We start from the raw sequence: 20,280 nt of genomic DNA, 5'->3' as shown, positions 1-20,280 counted from the left end.
CTGGGTTCCGCTGTCTGACTGCTTTCCCTCTGGTCTGTAGTCTGGTTTTAGAGGTTTCTAACCTGTCCGTTTAGACGGAAAATATGTTAATGATCATTTGAGAAACTTCGCGTCTTTTCTTCACAGAATGTAAAAGTGGATTCCCATTATCCGGTCAGACATCTCTGAGTAACCCAAGGGTTGGCGGTGGGCGCTGTAGACTTAGGGACGACTATGCGTAAGTAGCTCTTTGTGTGGATTTTCTGAAATAAACATGCGTTATTCACGGAACGTTGTAGATTTCTTAATTATAAACTGTGTGACGCGCGTATGTTTATTTGTCTGTTATTAATCACAAAGCTACGCAATGGGCTATCCGTGCTCTGCCCACCAGGAGGTATTGAAACTCAGTTACTAAGGATTGTAAGTCCGCAGACATGCCGCTGTGCCACTGGGAGAAGGGAGGCTTTATAGATTGTATTGTTATTAATAAGCACAAAGTTACACAACAGGATATCTATGCTGTGCCCACAACGGATATAAAAACCTAGACTTTAGTGTTGTAAGTCCGCAGACAGGGTAGGGTGTACATTGTGGTAACAGAACGTGGCTCGAGACAGCAAAAAAAGAAAAACGTGCATGCTGTTCCTAACCACATTAAACATTTTTGTTTTGGAGAATATTCAACAGGCGTTTGTTTAATAAACTGCGAAGTATTCACGAAGGAAGCTGTTTGTTCTTTATTAATGCCTAATCACGTATCCTTGCATATAGATCGTTGTTGTATATGTTTGTGAAATAACACAGGTTGAATGGAAATATTTGCAAGTGTGTCCTTATCCGTGTATCTACATTCCAGCTGTTCAGTTAGAGATAAATATTTTATTTTAAACCTAAGTTAGAAAGAAAACATTTTGGTATGAAAACAAAGAAAGAAAACATTTTGGTATGAAAACAAAGAAAGAAAACATTTTGGTATGAAAACAAAGAAAGAAAACATTTTGGTATGAAAATTAAGTTAGAAGGAAAATGTTTTGGTATGAAAACAAAGTTAAAGAAAACATTTTGGTATGAAAATAAAATTTAGAAAGAAAACATTTTGGTATGAAAACAAAGTTAGAAAACATTTTGGTATGAAAATTAAGTTAGAAGGAAAACATTTTGGTATGAAAATTAGTTAGAAGGAAAATGTTTTGGTATGAAAACAAAGTTAAAAAACATTTTGGTTATGAAAACAATTAGAAAGAAAACATTTTGGTATGAAAACAAAGTTAAGAAGGAAAATGTTTTGGTATGAAAACAAAGAAAGAGAAAACATCTTGGTATGAGAACAAAGAGAAGGAAAACATTTTGGTATGAAAACAAAGTTAAGAAAGAAAACATTTTGGTATGAAAACAAAGAAAGAAAACATTTTGGTATGAAAACAGTTAAAAGAAAACATTTTGTATGAAAACAAAGAAAGAAAACATTTTGGTATGAAAATTAAGAAAGAAAACATTTTGGTATGAAAATAAAGAAAGAAAACATTTTGGTATGAAAATTAACTTAAAGAAAACATTTTGGTATGAAAACAAACTTAAAAGAAAACATTTTGGTATGAAAACAAAGTTAGAAAAGAAAACATTTTGGTATGAGAACAAAGAAAGAAAACATTTTGGTATGAAAATTAAGTTAGGAGGAAAACATTTTGGTATGAAAAAAAAGTTAGAAAGAAAACATTTTGGTATGAGAACAAAGAAAGAAAACATTTTGGTATGAAAACAAAGAAAGAAAACATTTTGGTATGAAAACAAAGTTAGAAAGAAAACATTTTGGTATGAAAACAAAGTTAGAAAGAAAACATTTTGGTATGAAAACAAAGAAAGAAAAACATTTTGGTATGAAAACAAAAGAAAGAAAACATTTTGGTATGAAAACAAAGAAAGAAAACATTTTGGTATGAAAACAAAGCTAGAGAAAATCATAATTTCTGTTGCTGTAATCAATCTATTATTTGATATAAATTAGGCTTTGCTTTTTTAAAACACTTCTCTTCTGATTTTGTTAGACTATTTGAAGAAAGAATGAATAATAAATCTGTCACTGTCTTCTTTAATAAAGTATGATCGACCGTTGTATGAAACATTTATTTTATTTTAAGCGTTTCCTTTCCAGTTATCAATTTCCGCCAGGAGTTTTATTTGTACAGACCTCATGACTTCTTGTTGTTCGAATTTTTATTTCCTCCTTCAGATTAAAATATCATATGAAACGTCAGATTTTTTACATGCAAGTTTGAAACTCGGTTTTAGTGGCTGAAAGACAAGCATTTTCATAAATTTATCAGAATGATATAATGTATTGTCTGGTTTATTTTTCTTGGGTCCGGCATGGCTAAGCGCGTTAAGGCGTTCGACTCCTAATCCTAGGATCGCGGGTTCGAATCCTGGTCGCACCCCGTTTTAGCCGTGGGAGCGTTATAGGTGACGGTCAATCCCTACTAGCCTGCTGGTAAAGAGTAGCTCAAGAGTTGGCGGTGGGTGGTGATGACTAGCTGCCTTCCCTCTAGTCTTACACTGCTAAATTATGGACGGCTAGCGCAGATAGCCCTCGAGTAGCTTTGCGCGAAATTCAAAACAAACAATCATTTTTCTTATTTGAGAAACTAAATCATTTTTATGTTGATTTCAGTCACCGTGGATAAAATTGATATTCGCGTAATTTTCTCGTACAAGTTCAAGCTTGGTCACAATGTGACGAAAATAGCTCTAACATTAATCGTACATTTGGTGATGCTACAGCCAATGAGGGCACAGCACAGAGTTGGTTTAGAAGATTTCTTTCTAGTGACATACGTCTTGAAAATGAGCCTCGAAGCCGTCCTCAGACAACCAGTAATGAGGAAGAATTGAAACCTCAGTTGAATCAAATACCCACCAAACCGTGAAAGAATATGCCGACAGACTTAGTCTTCATTTTATAACAGTTTCCGACATCTTGAAGCAATTGGTGAGATGAAAAAGCTCGATAAATGGTTACCTCACGAAATGACTGAAAAACCATCAAACAAGACGAGTTGAAATTTGTTCCTCACTCCTTACTCGCATCAGAAACGACCAGTTTCTCCATAGCATTGTCACGTGTGATGAAAAATGGATTCTTTACGATAATCAACGGTGATCCGGGCAGTGGGCAGTGACTTGACTATGAAGAAACACAAAAGCCAGCTCTTCACCTTATGGTCAGTGTTTGGTGGTCATCTGCAGGTGTTATCCATTATTCATTCTTAAACCCAAGAAAAACGATCACAGTATAAAAGTATTTGTTGTGAATTTAAAATTATGCGTCAAAAGTTGTCATAAAAATATTCAGCAATAGTCCATCTCAGTGGACCAACGCTGCACATGACAACACTCGACTTCAAGTCTCACGCTTTATTGCTCAAACACTTAAGACATTTCAATATGAAACTTTATCACAGCCACTATATTTACCAGATCGTCCTCTGAAAATTATCATTGTTTTAAACATTTCGAACTCACGACCCTCAAGCGACTTTAACTACGTGGCCATGTCGGGCCACATTAAAGTTTCCTTATTTACGACTTTTTAAAGCTTAAAATTCCGGATAAATACTTAGCACCAAGTTTTTAAATTTTTTATTGTAAATGTGATATTTCAAACATTTTCCATTTCATCTATTTAATTGTTTGTTGGTTTGTTTTTTTGAATTTCGCGCAAAGCTACTCGAGGGATATCTGCGTTAGCCGTCCCTAATTTAGCAGTGTAAGACTAGAGGGAAGGCAGTTAGTCATCAACACCCAACGCCATCTCTTGGGCTACTCTTTTACTAACGAATAGAGGGATTGACCGTCACTATATAACGCCTCAACGGCTGAAAGTGCGAGCATGTTTGGTGCGACGGGGATTCGAACCATTGACCCTCAGATTACGAGTCGAACGCCTTAACCCACCTGGCCATTTCGGACCATCTATCTAATTAAGACTAGGTGACAGTTTTTTTTTAACGAATAGTTTATCATGTTTATCTGGTAAATATCTGTTCTAGCAAACTGTTAAGCAATTTATTTTGTTTTTAATAAATTCTGTTAGCTACAGCAGCGCCACTAACTAGGTTTTTTTTTGTATTTTATTAGCTACGGTTGCGCCATATATGACGTATTTCGATTTGCACCATCACCACTTAATGAAACCTTTTAGCGACAGTTGCGACATCTGCCATGTTTTTACTTAAAAATGTTGGTAACAACTAAGCCATCTACGAAATAGTTAAGAGACCAAAATGTGTAAATCTTCCTTTTCAGACGTTTAATTAGTTCCCCGTGCTCTATTTGCTACGGTATCGAAACCCTATATTGAGCGATATAAGCCTTCAGACTTTCCGTGGAAGGGGGAAGGTAGTTTCGTCCGTGCAAATGTTTGTTATCCCTCGTGCTACAGCGAGACAACTGATAAGTTAGGTTGATCAATCGGAATTAAGCACAAAGCTACACAATGGGCTATCTGTGCTCTGCCCACCACGGATATCGGAACCCAGTTTCTGGCAGCGCGAGTCCGCAGACATGCAGTTGTGCCACTGGGGGGATGGTGGGGGAGCAATAAGTTAAGACTGAAACCAGAACCTCTGAGTGTGACTTTTATCTCTTATTTTTTAGTTAACAACAAGGGAAACATTGTAGACAACTCTTCATCACAGGAGCGTCCTTGATATTGTCCAATTTGTCACTTTACTATTGAGTATGATCCGTAACATGTGCTCAGGACTGCAGTTCTAGAGATCAGTGTGAGTTTATTTTACTCGCACAAACTCTCGATAAGAAACAGGAACGTGTACGTCTCTTGAGGGCGTTTGATACTGAATGTGTGTTTTCGGTCATTGAATGAAAGTGACGTCCATGTTAACCTACAATATGTCAGGCTATAGGGGTAGCTAGCTAGGCACCGTACTCTAGCGTCGTTAGAAGCTCCTTAAATCCGGTGTAAGATACTATTAATATGTATATCTGGTAACCGTAATAAAGATCTGTTTTGTGTTCTATTATTACGATAAATATTCCGTGGACTGTGATATTAACGTGATGAAACTTTGTAGAATGGACGGCAACTGCCTGTTGTGGAGACACTTGTGTGGAGGATGACGTTTCGAAACGTCGTCCTCTCACGTGTCTCTACAACAGGCAGTTTATCCATCTATAAAGTTTCATCATGAATACTCTGCCTAAACAATCTATCAAAATGGTATTAACATGTTTTTGCAGTTCGATTTTTTAACTAAAATACAAGAATTGTTTGTTTGTGACCAATATATTTGACATTCATTATTGGATGCCGAACACTTTTTCTTATTTTACGCATATTTACACGAAAACTGCCAGAGTGAGCCGTTCTTAATTTATCAGTGATAGGCTAGAGAGAAGGCAGTAAGTTACTTTCACCCGCCTTGCCTCTCGGTCTTTTATTTTACCAACGACTGAGAGGACGAGCATGTGCAGTGACGAGGATTTGAACCCGCGACCCACAGATGGCGAGTCAAACGCCCTAATCACCCTGCCAACCACTTTGTTTTACCTTGACCTCTAGTGTCCATGTATTGCTCTCCAGTATTTGTATCTTGACCTCTAATGTTCGTGTCTTGACCTCCAGTGGGTTTTGTACTGACCATATGGGTGTTAACCTCCATTATTTTGTTCTTAGTCATCAAGTTTTCTGTCTTGACCTTCGTTGTACGTGTTTGACCTCCAGTGCTTATTTTTTGCTTTTCTTGACCCTTGATGTTTGCAACATGCTTCAAAAGGCTTATAACAACTAATCCACCCCTAATGGTTCAGAGGTAAGTCTTATAATGTTAAAAGACGGGTTTCGATACCCTTAGTGGACACAATACAGACAGTTTATTTCCGTAGCTTTATGTTTTAAACGCATGTTAGTGTGAACGTACTCACTACGATACAGGTCCAGCTTATCTTACGAATGAGGTTATCGAAAATTAGTATAACCTAATAACCTACGTTGATCAAAGTGTAGATTTTCGAAATACTATGTTTGTTATACCAACCTTGGCCTTAACAAACAATAACAAACACAACTAATAAATCATCCGAAACAACTACATTACAAAAGTTCCATTTTGCGTATTTTTACTCTAGTATCTTTCTCGGATTTAAAACTACGTTATATTTTTTCTTGCTTTTAATTCTGAGAGGACAAATTACTTCTTTTATTAAGTGGTTTAAGATTAATATTTCATTTATGTATCATGTTAAGAAGAAAAATTAACCCTAATCAGAATTTTGATCAATAACGACTTTCCTCGGTTACTCAACAGAATAAACTCTTACACGAAAGCTTCGTTTCAATTGAAATTAATATAAGTCATGGTGTTTAGCAGAATTTGTTACACCAATTATTACCACAGCAACAGGGCACGAGGAAGTTTGGTTCAGCGAGTTGGTCTCGTGCAAGGACATATGATGAATAATAACAGTGTTATCACGTCGTGAACTAAATATTACGTGATGGTTAACTCACCGTTAATGAACGATTCTTATTAGTGTTTCATAACCACATCATTTACATACATATCTTATCTGTTTTCTTCCGCTGTTATATTCCATAAGTACGTAATTCAAATGTTTATACACAAATGCCATCTGACGGTACGAAATGTAAGCACTATAAATTTTAAGATTTCTGTGCATCGCTCGAATGATTTTGCTTCCATCTAGTGGTAAGTGTATTTAACTCAATTTACACACTACACGTACTGCGAATGTATTTAACAATTTAGGCCTATTTTTAAATTATTCAACAAAAAATTTATTCCAAACGTTATATGTGTATTTTACGAATTTACCTACTTTTTAACCATTTATTGACGAATATTAGTCCTGAAATAGTAACATATTCTTGCCAAAATGACAATAAATATTTTAGATAAACTGTATATAGATCTTTATTTTGTTTTAGAAACTTCAAACTTACAAGAATATTGAATAGAGATTTGTACAGAAACATTTATCAATAGTAAACTTTCAGTAATTCATTCCACAAACATATTGCTGTTTGTTGGTTTTACTTCTTCAATTATCTGAAACTATGTTACTGATACAAACACAGTTGATAATTAGTAAGCGCTTAGTGATTGGTGAACAAAAGGTTCTTATCCTTATGTCACGAATTCGTTATATTCTTAAACACTAATATTTTGTTCTTTCGAATAAATCAGTCACAGCTGATTACGAAATATTCTCTGTCAGTAAGAGTCACAGTCTTTACCAGTAAGATTGTCTCTCAGTACTGACAGCAGCTGTTCTTAATGATATTTTCTGTCAGTATTGACAGTATAGCTGTTGTTGGGTTTGACTGTCAGTACTGACAGTATATTTTATTAGTGAAATTGTTTGTCAGTGATAACAGTAGTTGTCGTTAGTGAGATTATAGTTAGAAACAAGTGAGTGCATTCAGTATTCATTGACATATTATTGTTAGAAACAATGACTGGATTATTGTTTAATGATATATTATTGTTACAAACTGCTTGTATTCATTTTTTTACGACATTATATTCTTGTTAGGAACAAAGCGACTGAATTCATTCTCACTTGACAACACTTTATTATATAACAGTACTGTCTGTTGTATGTCCATGTAACTACATATCTGTATAAATATAATAGTACTGTCTGTTGTATGTCCATGTAACTACTTATCTCTATAAATATAATAGTACTGTCTGTTGTATGTCCATGTAACTACTAATCTATATAAGTATAATAGCACTGTTTTATATGTCCATGCAACTACGTATCTATATAAATATAATAGTACAGTTTGTTGTATATCTATCTAACAAATGATTTATATAAATGTAACAGTACTGTCTGTTGTATGTCCATGTAACTACTAATCTATGTAAGTATAATAACACTGTTTCTTATATGTCCATGCAACTATGTATCTATATAAATATAATTGTACAGTTTGTTGTATGTCCATCTAACTAATGATTTATATAAATGTAACAGTACTGTCTGTTGTATGTCCATGTAACTACATATCTATATAAATATAATAGTACTGTCTCTTGTATGTCCATGTAACTACTAATCTATATAAATATAATAGCACTGTCTCTTGTATGTCCATGTAACTACTTATCTCTATAAATATAATAGTACTGTCTCTTGTATGTCCATGTAACTACTTATCTCTATAAATATAATAGTACTGTCTCTTGTATGTCCATGTAACTACGTATCTATATAAATATAATAGTACAGTTTGTTGAATGTCTATCTAACTAATGATTTATATAAATGTAACAGTACTGTCTGTTGTATGTCTATGTAACTACTAATCTATATAAATATAAAAGCACTGTCTCTTGTATGTCCATGTAACTACTTATCTCTGTAAATATAATAGTACTGTCTCCATGTTACGATTATCTATATAAATATAATAGTACAGTTTGTTGTATGTCTATCTGACTAATGATTTATATAAATGTAACAGAACTGTCTGTTGTATGTCCATGTAACTACTAATCTATGTATGTATAATAGTACTGTCTGTTGTATGCCCATGTAACTACTTATCTCTATAAATATAATAATATTATGTTGATTGTCCATGAAACTACTTATCTATATAATAATAATAGCACTATTTGTTGTATGTCCATGTAATTACTTCGCGTGATATGAATGGATCTTTAGTAAAATTGATATGGAGATTCATATGGTTTATAGGAGATACATACAACTTTTAGTTTTGCATTTTGCGGGTTTTTTTTAGGGGCGTTTGTGCCTTTTTTATTGCTGCTTCGCCCTTTGTTCTTGGATTTTCACCAAATTTAGCATGAAGGTTTTGTGGCTCCATGCGGAGAGACTTACAAACCTGCTGTTTCTCATTCCATGTTTTACAGGTTTTATTGGCGATTTCCTTTTTATCCAATTACATATAAGGGAAGTAACATTTCATGTCCTTAGATACTTTAATTAATCCTGAATTTACATAATTTATGTGAACTTAAAGATCTGTAAATTGAGTTTCCATACATGTGGTGTGCACAGCACAGATAGCCCAGTGTTTAGCTTTGTGTTTAATTACAAACAAACAATTCATTCAAAACGCTAGAGCGAACACTAAAGCTAAAATTTTGCTTTAGCTAATACAGTAAACATCTCACAATCACGGCAAAATGAAACACATTAGGGTTATTGACATCTCACAAATACGGCAAAATAAGACACATCAGGGTTAAACAATATATAATATATCACAAATACGGCAAAATAAGACACATTAGGGTTAAACTGTGGATGATATCTTATAAATACAGCAAAATAAAACGCATTAAGGTTAAACAGTAGATGAAATCTCACAAACATAACAAAATGAAACACATTAAGGTTAAACAGTAGATGAAATCACACAAACATAACAAAATGAAACATATTAAGGTTAAACAGTAGATATCTCACAAATACGGCAAAATAAGACATTAAAATAAAGATATCTCACAAATTAAAGCATTAGGGTTAAACAGTGGATAATATCTTACAAATACAGCAAAATAAAACGCATTATGGTTAAACAGTAGATGAAATCTCACAAACATAACAAAATAAAGCACATTAAGATTAAACAGTAGATATCTCACAAACATAACAAAATAAAACACATTAGAGTTAAACAGTAGATTATATCTCACAAACATAACAAAATAAAACACATTAGTGTTAAACAGTAGATGATATCTCACAAACATAACAAAATAAAACACATTAAGGTTAAACAGTAGATATCTCACAAACATAACAAAATAAAACACATTAGTGTTAAACAGTAGATTATATCTCACAAATATAAAATAAAACACATTAGTGTTAAACAGTAGATTATTTCTCACAAACATAACAAAATAAAACACATTAGTGTTAAACAGTAGATGATATCTCACAAACATAACAAAATAAAACACATTAGTGTTAAACAGTGGATATCTCACAAATACGGCAAAATAAGACATTAGGTTAAATAGAAAATGATATCTCACAAATACGGCAAAATAAAACGCATTAGGGTTAAACAGTGGATAATATCTTACAAATACAGCAAAATAAAACGCATTAAGGTTAAACAGTAGATGAAATCTCACAAACATAACAAAATAAAGCACATTAAGATTAAACAGTAGATATCTCACAAACATAACAAAATAAAACACATTAGAGTTAAACAGTAGATTATATCTCACAAACATAACAAAATAAAACACATTAGTGTTAAACAGTAGATGATATCTCACAAACATAACAAAATAAAACACATTAAGGTTAAACAGTAGATATCTCACAAACATAACAAAATAAAACACATTAGTGTTAAACAGTAGATTATATCTCACAAATATAAAATAAAACACATTAGTGTTAAACAGTAGATTATTTCTCACAAACATAACAAAATAAAACACATTAGTGTTAAACAGTAGATGATATCTCACAAACATAACAAAATAAAACACATTAGTGTTAAACAGTAGATTATATCTCACAAACATAACAAAATAAAACACATTAGTGTTAAACAGTAGATTATCACAAACATAACAAAATCTCACACAAACATAACAAAATAAAACACATTAGTGTTAAACAGTACATTATAAACAGTAGATTATATCTCACAAACATAACAAAATAAAACACATTATTGTTAAACAGTAGATTATATCTCACCAACATAACAAAATAAAACACATTAGGGTTACCCCATTGTTTAATTTTATTCACAGATGTTTACATTTAGTTTAACCCCTGACTCGAACTCTCCAGTTTATTCATTATAACTGGGTGATGTTTCTTTCTTTGGCGTTTATTAAATAACACACTGTTAGTTTTTTCATAAAAAAACTTTTATTTTTTTTGTTCAGCGTCATTTTAATTGATATCTTTGAAAATAAAACAAAACTTTATTTAATCAACTCCAAATTGTCTGGCTGAATAATGCGACGCAGAGGTCGCTGTTGTACAAGTACTTGATACAGTCAATGTATCCAAACAAAATATTTCCCGTATTGTTGGTAATGTCACCCAAAACTATAATTCTCTTTCACCTGCATACATCTCTGCTAACCGTGGTAAAGTTCTGTCGGAAAAGATAAATCCATTGACAATGAGTATAAGCCCTTAATATTAAATGTACATATTGCTATCCAATGGTGTGCTCCACTGGTATATCACGTGACTTACCTAACCACGCTCATTGAAGAGTCAAGGTGATTGGAGTAAGTTTTGTATACATATGTTCTACTGAATAAATATAGACGTTTTTTATCAGAATATCGAACCCTTCTTTCAAAGGTTTCAAATCTAGATGCAGCGTATTTACAACGCAAGTACATTTCTACTTGTATAAATAGGTACAACTCCGAGGATACCTCGCTAGAGGGCGTGTTGATGGTAAGTTGTTTAGTTTTATCTTGTAAACATTAAATTAGAAAATAACGATATTATTTTTAACATAAAAATTTTCATTAGGCTTTTTTAATATTTAATTTTCGAAATTTTAGAACAAATTCGCTCGATTTGTTCTATTTTCGTTTAGTCAAATAGTGACGTGGGCTAATAACTTTAAAGTTGTCCGGGCACCACCAGGAGATACTCACATTGTAGAGTGCATCGATCTTGTCACTTCTGTTTGTATCTATGTGGTACCTACCTGAATCTGTGACAAAAGAAATGTACTATGCTCTGTTATTGCATCATTTGTGATTATGATTATATTGAAACAACGGTACTTTTAATAAAGAACTAGCCAGGTTACTCGTTCTTCGAAAGGACAGTATTTAAACTTACAATCTAAACTATATACTTAATGACGTACTAACTCGAAATTACCCCCCCCCTCCCCACATCCTTATTTGTTATTTGCCCCCTTTTCTTGACACCACTCCCAGTGTCACAAACTAGTTATCTGCGCTTCAATTTCTCTATTCATCGAGAATTTATCATCGCTTGCTCAGGCAGTGGCCGAGTGAGTGCTCGGCAAGGCCCAACCTACGACTGTGCTCAAACAGCACTTCATATAAGTCAGGGTTCTATTAGCACATGAAATATGTGTATATATTTAAAGTTAATGTTTAACCATTAACTACATCTCTCACTGTGTTTCAATATAATACAATTAAGCGATGTTGTTATAGCTATGCCTAATGTTTCTATATCCTTATACGTTATTGAGCCACTTAGCCCAATTCTACCAATAACTACAGAGAAAGTTAACTATAATGAGTTATTACTAACCACTTATTTTACTTCTATTTTAAAAACTTATTAACTTTTTGTAGTATTTTCAGTTGTATATATATTGGTCCTAAGCCTAGTACAATGTTATTCAATTATATTTGTTTTACTCGCAGTTCAAGTTCAGAGGAAAACCGAAGTTTGTATCATATAAGAAGAAAGTCTTGACATCATAAAATGATATATTTGTTTCAAGCTCTCAAAGGCCTGGTTAAAGTAGGACCTGTGTCCATCGACAATACTGTATTTCGATTGCACTGGCTGTGTACTACAACTTTTACTGACTTTCAGTGTACTCGTTACCACTAGCCAGTATGTGGGGAATCCCATCCACTGTATGCCGATAGGTGGCGTTCCACACGATCTGCTTGAGTCCTTTTGCTGGATTCATTCAACCTTTTCTGTCTCGAAAGCCTTCGATCTCCATGTAGCACAAGAAATCCCTTATCCAGGAGTATCCAATTCCAGTGGATCTTCTAAGGATTATCATTCATACTACCAGTGGGTGGGATTTGTGCTCTTTCTTCAGGCCTTATTTTTTTATATGCCCTATTACCTATGGAAGGTTTCGGAAGGAGGGCTACTGGAAGCAATTTGTAACAGAATGCAGATCGTTATTGTTTCGGACGAAGAGCTTCGTAAGAAAACAGCAGATGTTACACAGTATATTTTGAAACACAGAGGGCACCACAAGTACTATGCTCTCAAATATTTTTTATGCGAACTTTTGTGCCTGATGAACGTCATTGGTCAATTTTACCTTCTTGATTTGTTCCTTGGTGGACGATTTCTTACTTATGGATTTGAACTCATGCGATTTTCACGAGGAGACCAAAAAGACGCTGCGGATCCCATGACTTCTGTCTTCCCAAGAATGGCGAAATGCGACTTTTACTTGTATGGAAGCTCGGGTGATGTTAGAAAACACAACAGCCTCTGTATTCTTCCGCAGAATATTGTGAATGAAAAGATTTACATTTTCATTTGGTTTTGGTTTATTGTTCTAGCTACCTCGACCATTATTGTGGTTTGCAGTCGGTTAGTTGTAATTTGCTTTTCAAAATCAGACTATACGTTCTGCGCAGTAGATTCAGACTTAACGAGGAAGATCAACTGCGCATCGTTAGCCGAAACGTTGATATCGGTGACTGGTTCTTACTGTACATGCTCGGACAAAATGTTGACCAGCTTGTCCTTCGCGAAACTGTGGAAGAGTTGGTTAAAGCATTAGTGATAAACAATAAAGCCAGCCTTCCAAATGTTATCTAAAATGATAACTGTTCGAAACGTTTGAAATCAAGGGCTAAGCTAAGCCTAATGTTTCTTTTATTCAAACTGAATAATATTAAAGATGGCGTATGTTATCTGGAAATTTCAGTTGTACGTGAACATTAACTTCTATGGCAGGAAGCGTGAATTTTTATTACGATATGATTGCTAAGAAGAATAAATAACAGTGTTTCAACATCGTTTCTGTATGTGTGTGTTCGTTGCTTGTCAACGAACCGTTCTCTCAGTACGTTGACTTGTCAGCCGGCGTAATGAACTGTGTTACTAAACGAAACGCTTTCTTCCAATGATTTCGTACAACAGATAAATTATAGTTGAAATATAAGTGTATGCTTTTCTCGTAATATAAACCCAGTAGAGAGTGAAACGATTGCAGCTATTACTAATGTTATTACGATGATTTATTGTACTGACAGTGATATGTCTGTGGATCAATACTACTAAAAACCGGGTTTCGATACTCGTGGTGGGCAGAGCACAGATAGCCCTTTGTGTATGTGTGTTTCCAGAAAGCCATCGGGCCATCTGCTGAGTTCACCGAGGGGACTCGAACCCCTGATGTTGGCGTTGTAAATCCCTTTGTGTAGCTTTGTGCTTAATAAGAAATGACAATAACAACATAATGATAGTCAATTACAAACTGTATAACTGTTCAACTTAGTTGTTGAATATCTTATGTATTTTTATTTTATTTTGTACTCTACTTGTTAAACTAAATGTATGTATGCACGAAATAAAGCTTACTACACACCAATATTATGTTTTGCGCATTTCACTTGTGTGCTAGTGTTCGCTTGCTCTGGCGTTAGAAATCTGCGTTCAGGTGGCTAAGAACTGTTTGTTTGCTTTTCAATTTTGCGCAAAGCTACATGAGGGCTGTCTGCTCTAGCCGCCCCTAATGTAGCAGTGTAAGACTAGAAAGAAAGCAGCTAGTTATCACCACTCACCGCCAACTCTTGGATTACTCTTTTACCAACGGATAGTGAGATTGACCGACACATTATAGCGCACCCACAGCTGAAAAATCGGCATGCTTGGTGTGACGAGGATCCAAACCCGCGACCCTCGGATTACGAGTCGAGTGCCTTAACCACCTTGGCCATGACTAAGAAGCTTAAATAGTTTTATATGAAAAATTTTAAAATTTCCATTGTAGTATAAATATTCTCCAAATGTCTCATACACAACTAACTTCGTCTTCAATAAACCGCTGTATGTAGCTAGAGGAGAGTGGGAGGCGCGATCCCTGGGGGCCATGAGGATTTGTCTGTCTGGGGGCACCACCAAAATTGAACCGAAACAAAAATGCTGATTTAATTTTGATTCTAAATAAACAAAACGCTTATACAATTTTATGTTGAATCTGTTAAATGATACAATATGTCGAAAAAAATGTTATTGTTTTTATTACGGTGCTGTTTTGTTTTAAATCATCATATGTTTGACAATTGTTTTGCACAAAGCTGCATAATGTGCAAGATGTCCATTCTCGCCCTTGATTATTAAACGATAGATTATAGGGGGATATATTTAGTCATCTATCTTCCGGATATTACTGACTGCTCTTGTTTGTCACTCTGATAACGCACTAACGGTCCTGAAGAGTGGAATTTTTTTTCTCCTTAACGATACGAGAGCCACCAATCTTTATAATCCTAGTGATGGGCTTGTTAACCACAAGACCGCGCCCGAACTAGGGACCATTAGCGTTTAGCGTCAAAATAGTGTGATGGCCTGGCATGGCAGGGTGTTTAGGGTGTTTGGCGCGATCTGAGGATCGCGGGTTCGAATCTCATTTTCGCCATTTCAGCCGTGGGGGTGTTATAATTTTGCGGTCAATCCCATTATTCGTTAGTAAAAGGGTAGCCCAAGAGTTGGCGCTGGGTGGTGATGACTAGCTGCTTTCCCTCTAGTCATTCATTGCCAGATTAGGGACGGCTAATGGAGATAGTCTTCGTGAAGTTTTGCGCTAAATTCATAAGAAACAAACAAAATATTGTGTAGAATCAAATACAAAGTAATTCTTAATGACGAGAAACCCACTTGAAATAAAAATATATCTCAGAACGGCTGGTATGGGTATTAACACTTTTATTGATAAGAAGAGAAGAACGTTTCGACCTTCCTAGGTCATCTTTTTTAGGTTAACCTGAAGATGACGTAGGAAGATCGAAACGTTGTTCTCTCCTTATCAATAAAAGTGTTAATATCCATACCAGCCGTTCTGAGATACAAATACAAAGTAGTTGCTCTTCGTGCCTGTGGTGATCTGTTATCGAAGATGACAGAGTTTATCTGTGTTCCACTGTGTAGTTAATAAATGGTACAATACTTATCGGTATTTCGAAAGTGGGATAAAATGCGAAAAGTTCTGTAGTGTCGTACATCTAATGGACAAACCTTCATGTGACGTAGTTGGTTTGTTGGGACTGTTATCAGTTTTCTCTCAATATTTTAACTACTATAGTGTCGTACATCTGATGGACAAATCTTCATGTGATGTAGTTGGTTTGTTGAGACTGTTGTCGGTTTTCTCTCAATATTTTAACTACTATAGTGTCGTACATCTGATGGACAAATCTTCATGTGATGTAGTTGGTTTGTTGAGACTGTTATCAGTTTTTCTTAATATTTTAACTACTATAGTGTCGTACATCTGATGGACAAATCTTCATGTGATGTAGTTGGTTTGTTGAGACTGTTGTCGGTTTTCTCTTAATATTTTAACTACTATAGTGTCGTACATCTGATGGACAAATCTTCATGTGATGTAGTTGGTTTGTTGGGACTGTTATCAGTTTTCTCTTAATATTTTAACTACTATAGTGTCGTACATCTGATGGACAAATCTTCATGTGATGTAGTTGGTTTGTTGAGACTGTTGTCAGTTTTCTCTCAATATTTTAACTACTATAGTGTCGTACATCTGATGGACAAATCTTCATGTGATGTAGTTGGTTTGTTGAGACTGTTATCAGTTTTCTCTCAATATTTTAACTACTATAGTGTCGTACATCTGATGGACAAATCTTCATGTGATGTAGTTGGTTTGTTGGGACTGTTATCAGTTTTCTCTTAATATTTTAACTACTATAGTGTCGTACATCTGATGGACAAATCTTCATGTGATGTAGTTGGTTTGTTGGGACTGTTATCAGTTTTCTCTTAATATTTTAACTACTATAGTGTCGTACATCTGATGGACAAATCTTCATGTGATGTAGTTGGTTTGTTGAGACTGTTATCAGTTTTCTCTTAATATTTTAACTACTATAGTGTCGTACATCTGATGGACAAATCTTCATGTGATGTAGTTGGTTTGTTGAGACTGTTATCAGTTTCTCTTAATATTTTAACTACTATAGTGTCGTACATCTGATGGACAAATCTTCATGTGATGTAGTTGGTTTGTTGAGACTGTTATCAGTTTTCTCTTAATATTTTAACTACTATAGTGTCGTACATCTGATGGACAAATCTTCATGTGATGTAGTTGGTTTGTTGGGACTGTTATCAGTTTTCTCTTAATATTTTAACTACTATAGTGTCGTACATCTGATGGACAAATCTTCATGTGATGTAGTTGGTTTGTTGGGACTGTTATCAGTTTTCTCTTAATATTTTAACTACTATAGTGTCGTACATCTGATGGACAAATCTTCATGTGATGTAGTTGGTTTGTTGGGACTGTTATCAGTTTTCTCTTAATATTTTAACTACTATAGTGTCGTACATCTGATGGACAAATCTTCATGTGATGTAGTTGGTTTGTTGGGACTGTTATCAGTTTTCTCTTAATATTTTAACTACTATAGTGTCGTACATCTGATGGACAAATCTTCATGTGATGTAGTTGGTTTGTTGGGACTGTTATCAGTTTTCTCTTAATATTTTAACTACTATAGTATCGTACATCTGATGGACAAATCTTCATGTGATGTAGTTGGTTTGTTGAGACTGTTATCAGTTTTCTCTCAATATTTTAACTACTATAGTGTCGTACATCTGATGGACAAATCTTCATGTGATGTAGTTGGTTTGTCGGGACTGTTGTCAGTTTTCTCTCAATATTTTAACTACTATAGTGTCGTACATCTCATGGACAAATCTTCATGTGATGTAGTTGGTTTGTTGAGACTGTTGTCGGTTTTCTCTCAATATTTTAACTACTATAGTGTCGTACATTTGATGGACAAATCTTCATGTGATGTAGTTGGTTTGTTGAGACTGTTATCAGTTTTCTCTCAATATTTTAACAACTATAGTGTCGTACATCTGATGGACAAATCTTCATGTGATGTAGTTGGTTTGTTGAGACTGTTGTCGGTTTTCTCTCAATATTTTAACAACTATAGTGTCGTACATCTGATGGACAAATCTTCATGTGATGTAGTTGGTTTGTTGAGACTGTTGTCGGTTTTCTCTCAATATTTTAACAACTATAGTGTCGTACATCTCATGGGCAAATCTTCATGTGATGTAGTTGGTTTGTTGGGACTGTTGTGTACTTTTTGTCAAAATGCAAGCCAGGGTCCTTGTTTCTGTTATAATTCTGTTGTGATAATGTTCTCCGGTGATGTATAAGGTCCTAGATTCCTTTGTGCGTTTTTTTTTTTTTTTGTTAACACCATATTATTCGAAAGTGGCATTGACATTTGAAAGATGCTGGTCTAAGAAGACAAGTTATAAAGTTAATTAACGTTTCTTCGAACTGTTAAGGTCATGACATTTAGATGATGCGGGTTGTCTGGGCTGCGCGTGAAAAAGAGACATTTCTAATCCGTTTTCTGATAGACGTGCGTTACGTAATGGTCGCCAAAATGTTAAAGCTGTATCCCAGTAACTACGTCGTGCTTTTTCGCTTCTTAAGGTTTCTGGTTTGAGTTAAATAAATTAGGATGAGAAAATAAATACAAGAAATGTCCATGACTCGTACTATTGAAGGGTATATCCTTCATCTTTTCGAGGTTATTATAACCTGAATAATAAGTGCATATTTCTAGCCTGTAATACATTATATTATATATATGTGTGTGTAAAAGTGTTGATGATGGACAAATACGTTAAAGTTTGTTTGTTTTTGAATTTCGCGCAAAGCCACACGAGGGATATCTGTACTAGCCGTCCCTAATTTTTCAGTGTAAGGCTAGAAGGAAGGCAGCTAGTCATCACCACCCACTTCTAACGCATGGGCTACTCTTTTACTACCGAATAGTGGATTGGTAGTAACATTATAACGCTCTTACAGCTGAATGTGGCGATCATATTTGGTGTGACGAGGATTCAAACTCGCAACCCTCGGATTACGAATCGAACGCCCTAACCACCGGCCCGGCATGGCCAGGTGATTAAGGGTTACGGGTTTGAATCCTCGTCACACCAAACATGCTCGCCCTTTCAGCCGTTGAAGCGTTATAATGTGACGGTCAATCCAACTATTCGTTGGTAAAAGAGTGTCCAAAGAGTTGGCCGTGGGTGGTGATGATTAGCTGCCTTCCATCTAGTATTACATTGCTTAATCAGGGACAACTAACGGAAATAGCCCTCGTGTGGCTTTGCGCGAAATTCAAATCAAATCAAACCAGAAAGAAGCTACATTGGATTATCTACTGTGTCCACCGCGAGGAATCTAACTCTTATTTTAGCGTTGTAAGTCTATAAAGTTAATGTTGTCCCACCGGGGGACATATCATTAGAACTGTTACTGTTAAGATGTTACTGCTGGGACGTTATTAAAGGTGATATTGAAATATTAATAGGTTGAGATAACATAAGAATAACTATAGTTGGAAGTTAATGGAACAAATATCATTGGAACGTCAATAAACACTTATGAATTGTTTACACAGAAAGATGGCAAATGGTAGAAATATAAGTTCTAACGTTTCGACAAGTTTTCTTGTCGTCTTTTCGCATTGCATATGAATGAGAGATATGGAATTACTTCTTAACGTATAGCTGTTTTACAAATTAACACCACGAGCGCTGACTGTAGTATCTTTGACATAACGCCATGAAGAAAACGAGCATTAACTCTAGAACAAGTGTAGGATTTTTCACTTAACCTTTTGTTTCCACAACTTGTTTAAACTGGTTGGCTCGCAAAAAATAACTTATACTACAGGTTATGTATGGTCCATTAACATAACATAAATCTTGGAAGAGCGTAAGGACCTATTGGTTCATCTCGGTTGTTCTATCCTCTAAAGTAAATTAAAAAATAAATAGGAATCTTCAAACCAGCCCATATCAGGCATATACTTATTAAGGTTTTTCTACAACTCATTGAAATTCAGACCACCTCCCCCGCAATAACACAGCAGAATTTTTTTGGGAATTTATACTGCCAGAAACCGAGTTTCGATACCAGTGATGGGCAAAGCACAGATGGTCCTTTCTGTAGCTTTGTACTTAAATTCAAAACACTTAAATTTACTGCTTCTACAAGATCTGAAAGCAATCCATTCCAGAGGCTGACCACTTTGATAGAAAAATGAAATTGTCTTAGCTAATGATGACATCTAACTGCCCAAATTTATAGTTGTGTCTACTAGTCCTCATATTCTCACCAATAAGTACAAAACAATGATGCATCAACAATATCAATTCCCTTTACAATCTTAAACACCTCAATCAGATCTCGAATAACTCTTTATTTCTTCAAAGGAGAACAGTTTGAGATATTTCAGTCTCTCCTCA

The 20,280-nt window shown here is 34.8% G+C and overlaps 1 protein-coding gene, 1 long non-coding RNA gene and 1 pseudogene across 2 annotated transcripts in view; 2 read left to right on the top strand and 1 right to left on the bottom strand.

The window, feature by feature from the left end:
* Window positions 1-5,784: 5,784 nt before the first annotated feature.
* The window catches only part of LOC143243810 (uncharacterized), a 66,742-nt gene continuing 52,246 nt past the window's right edge, over window positions 5,785-20,280 (top strand). The window contains exon 1 of the mRNA XM_076487486.1: window positions 5,785-5,810. Coding sequence (XP_076343601.1) covers window positions 5,800-5,810 — 11 coding nt within the window. The 5' untranslated portion in view covers window positions 5,785-5,799. The remainder of the gene's footprint in view (window positions 5,811-20,280) is intronic.
* Window positions 10,876-20,280, bottom strand: part of LOC143243812 (uncharacterized) — a 43,263-nt gene continuing 33,858 nt past the window's right edge. The window contains exon 3 of the long non-coding RNA XR_013024769.1: window positions 10,876-11,134. This is a non-coding gene — a long non-coding RNA (uncharacterized LOC143243812). The remainder of the gene's footprint in view (window positions 11,135-20,280) is intronic.
* LOC143243811 (innexin shaking-B pseudogene) lies at window positions 11,547-13,724 on the top strand (annotated as a pseudogene).

The sequence above is a fragment of the Tachypleus tridentatus genome, chromosome 2 (assembly GCF_004210375.1).
Source record: "Tachypleus tridentatus isolate NWPU-2018 chromosome 2, ASM421037v1, whole genome shotgun sequence".
Lineage (NCBI taxonomy): Eukaryota > Metazoa > Arthropoda > Merostomata > Xiphosura > Limulidae > Tachypleus > Tachypleus tridentatus.
The sequence above is the reverse complement of the archived record's forward strand: the minus strand, read 5'-3'. Positions and strand labels throughout refer to the sequence as shown.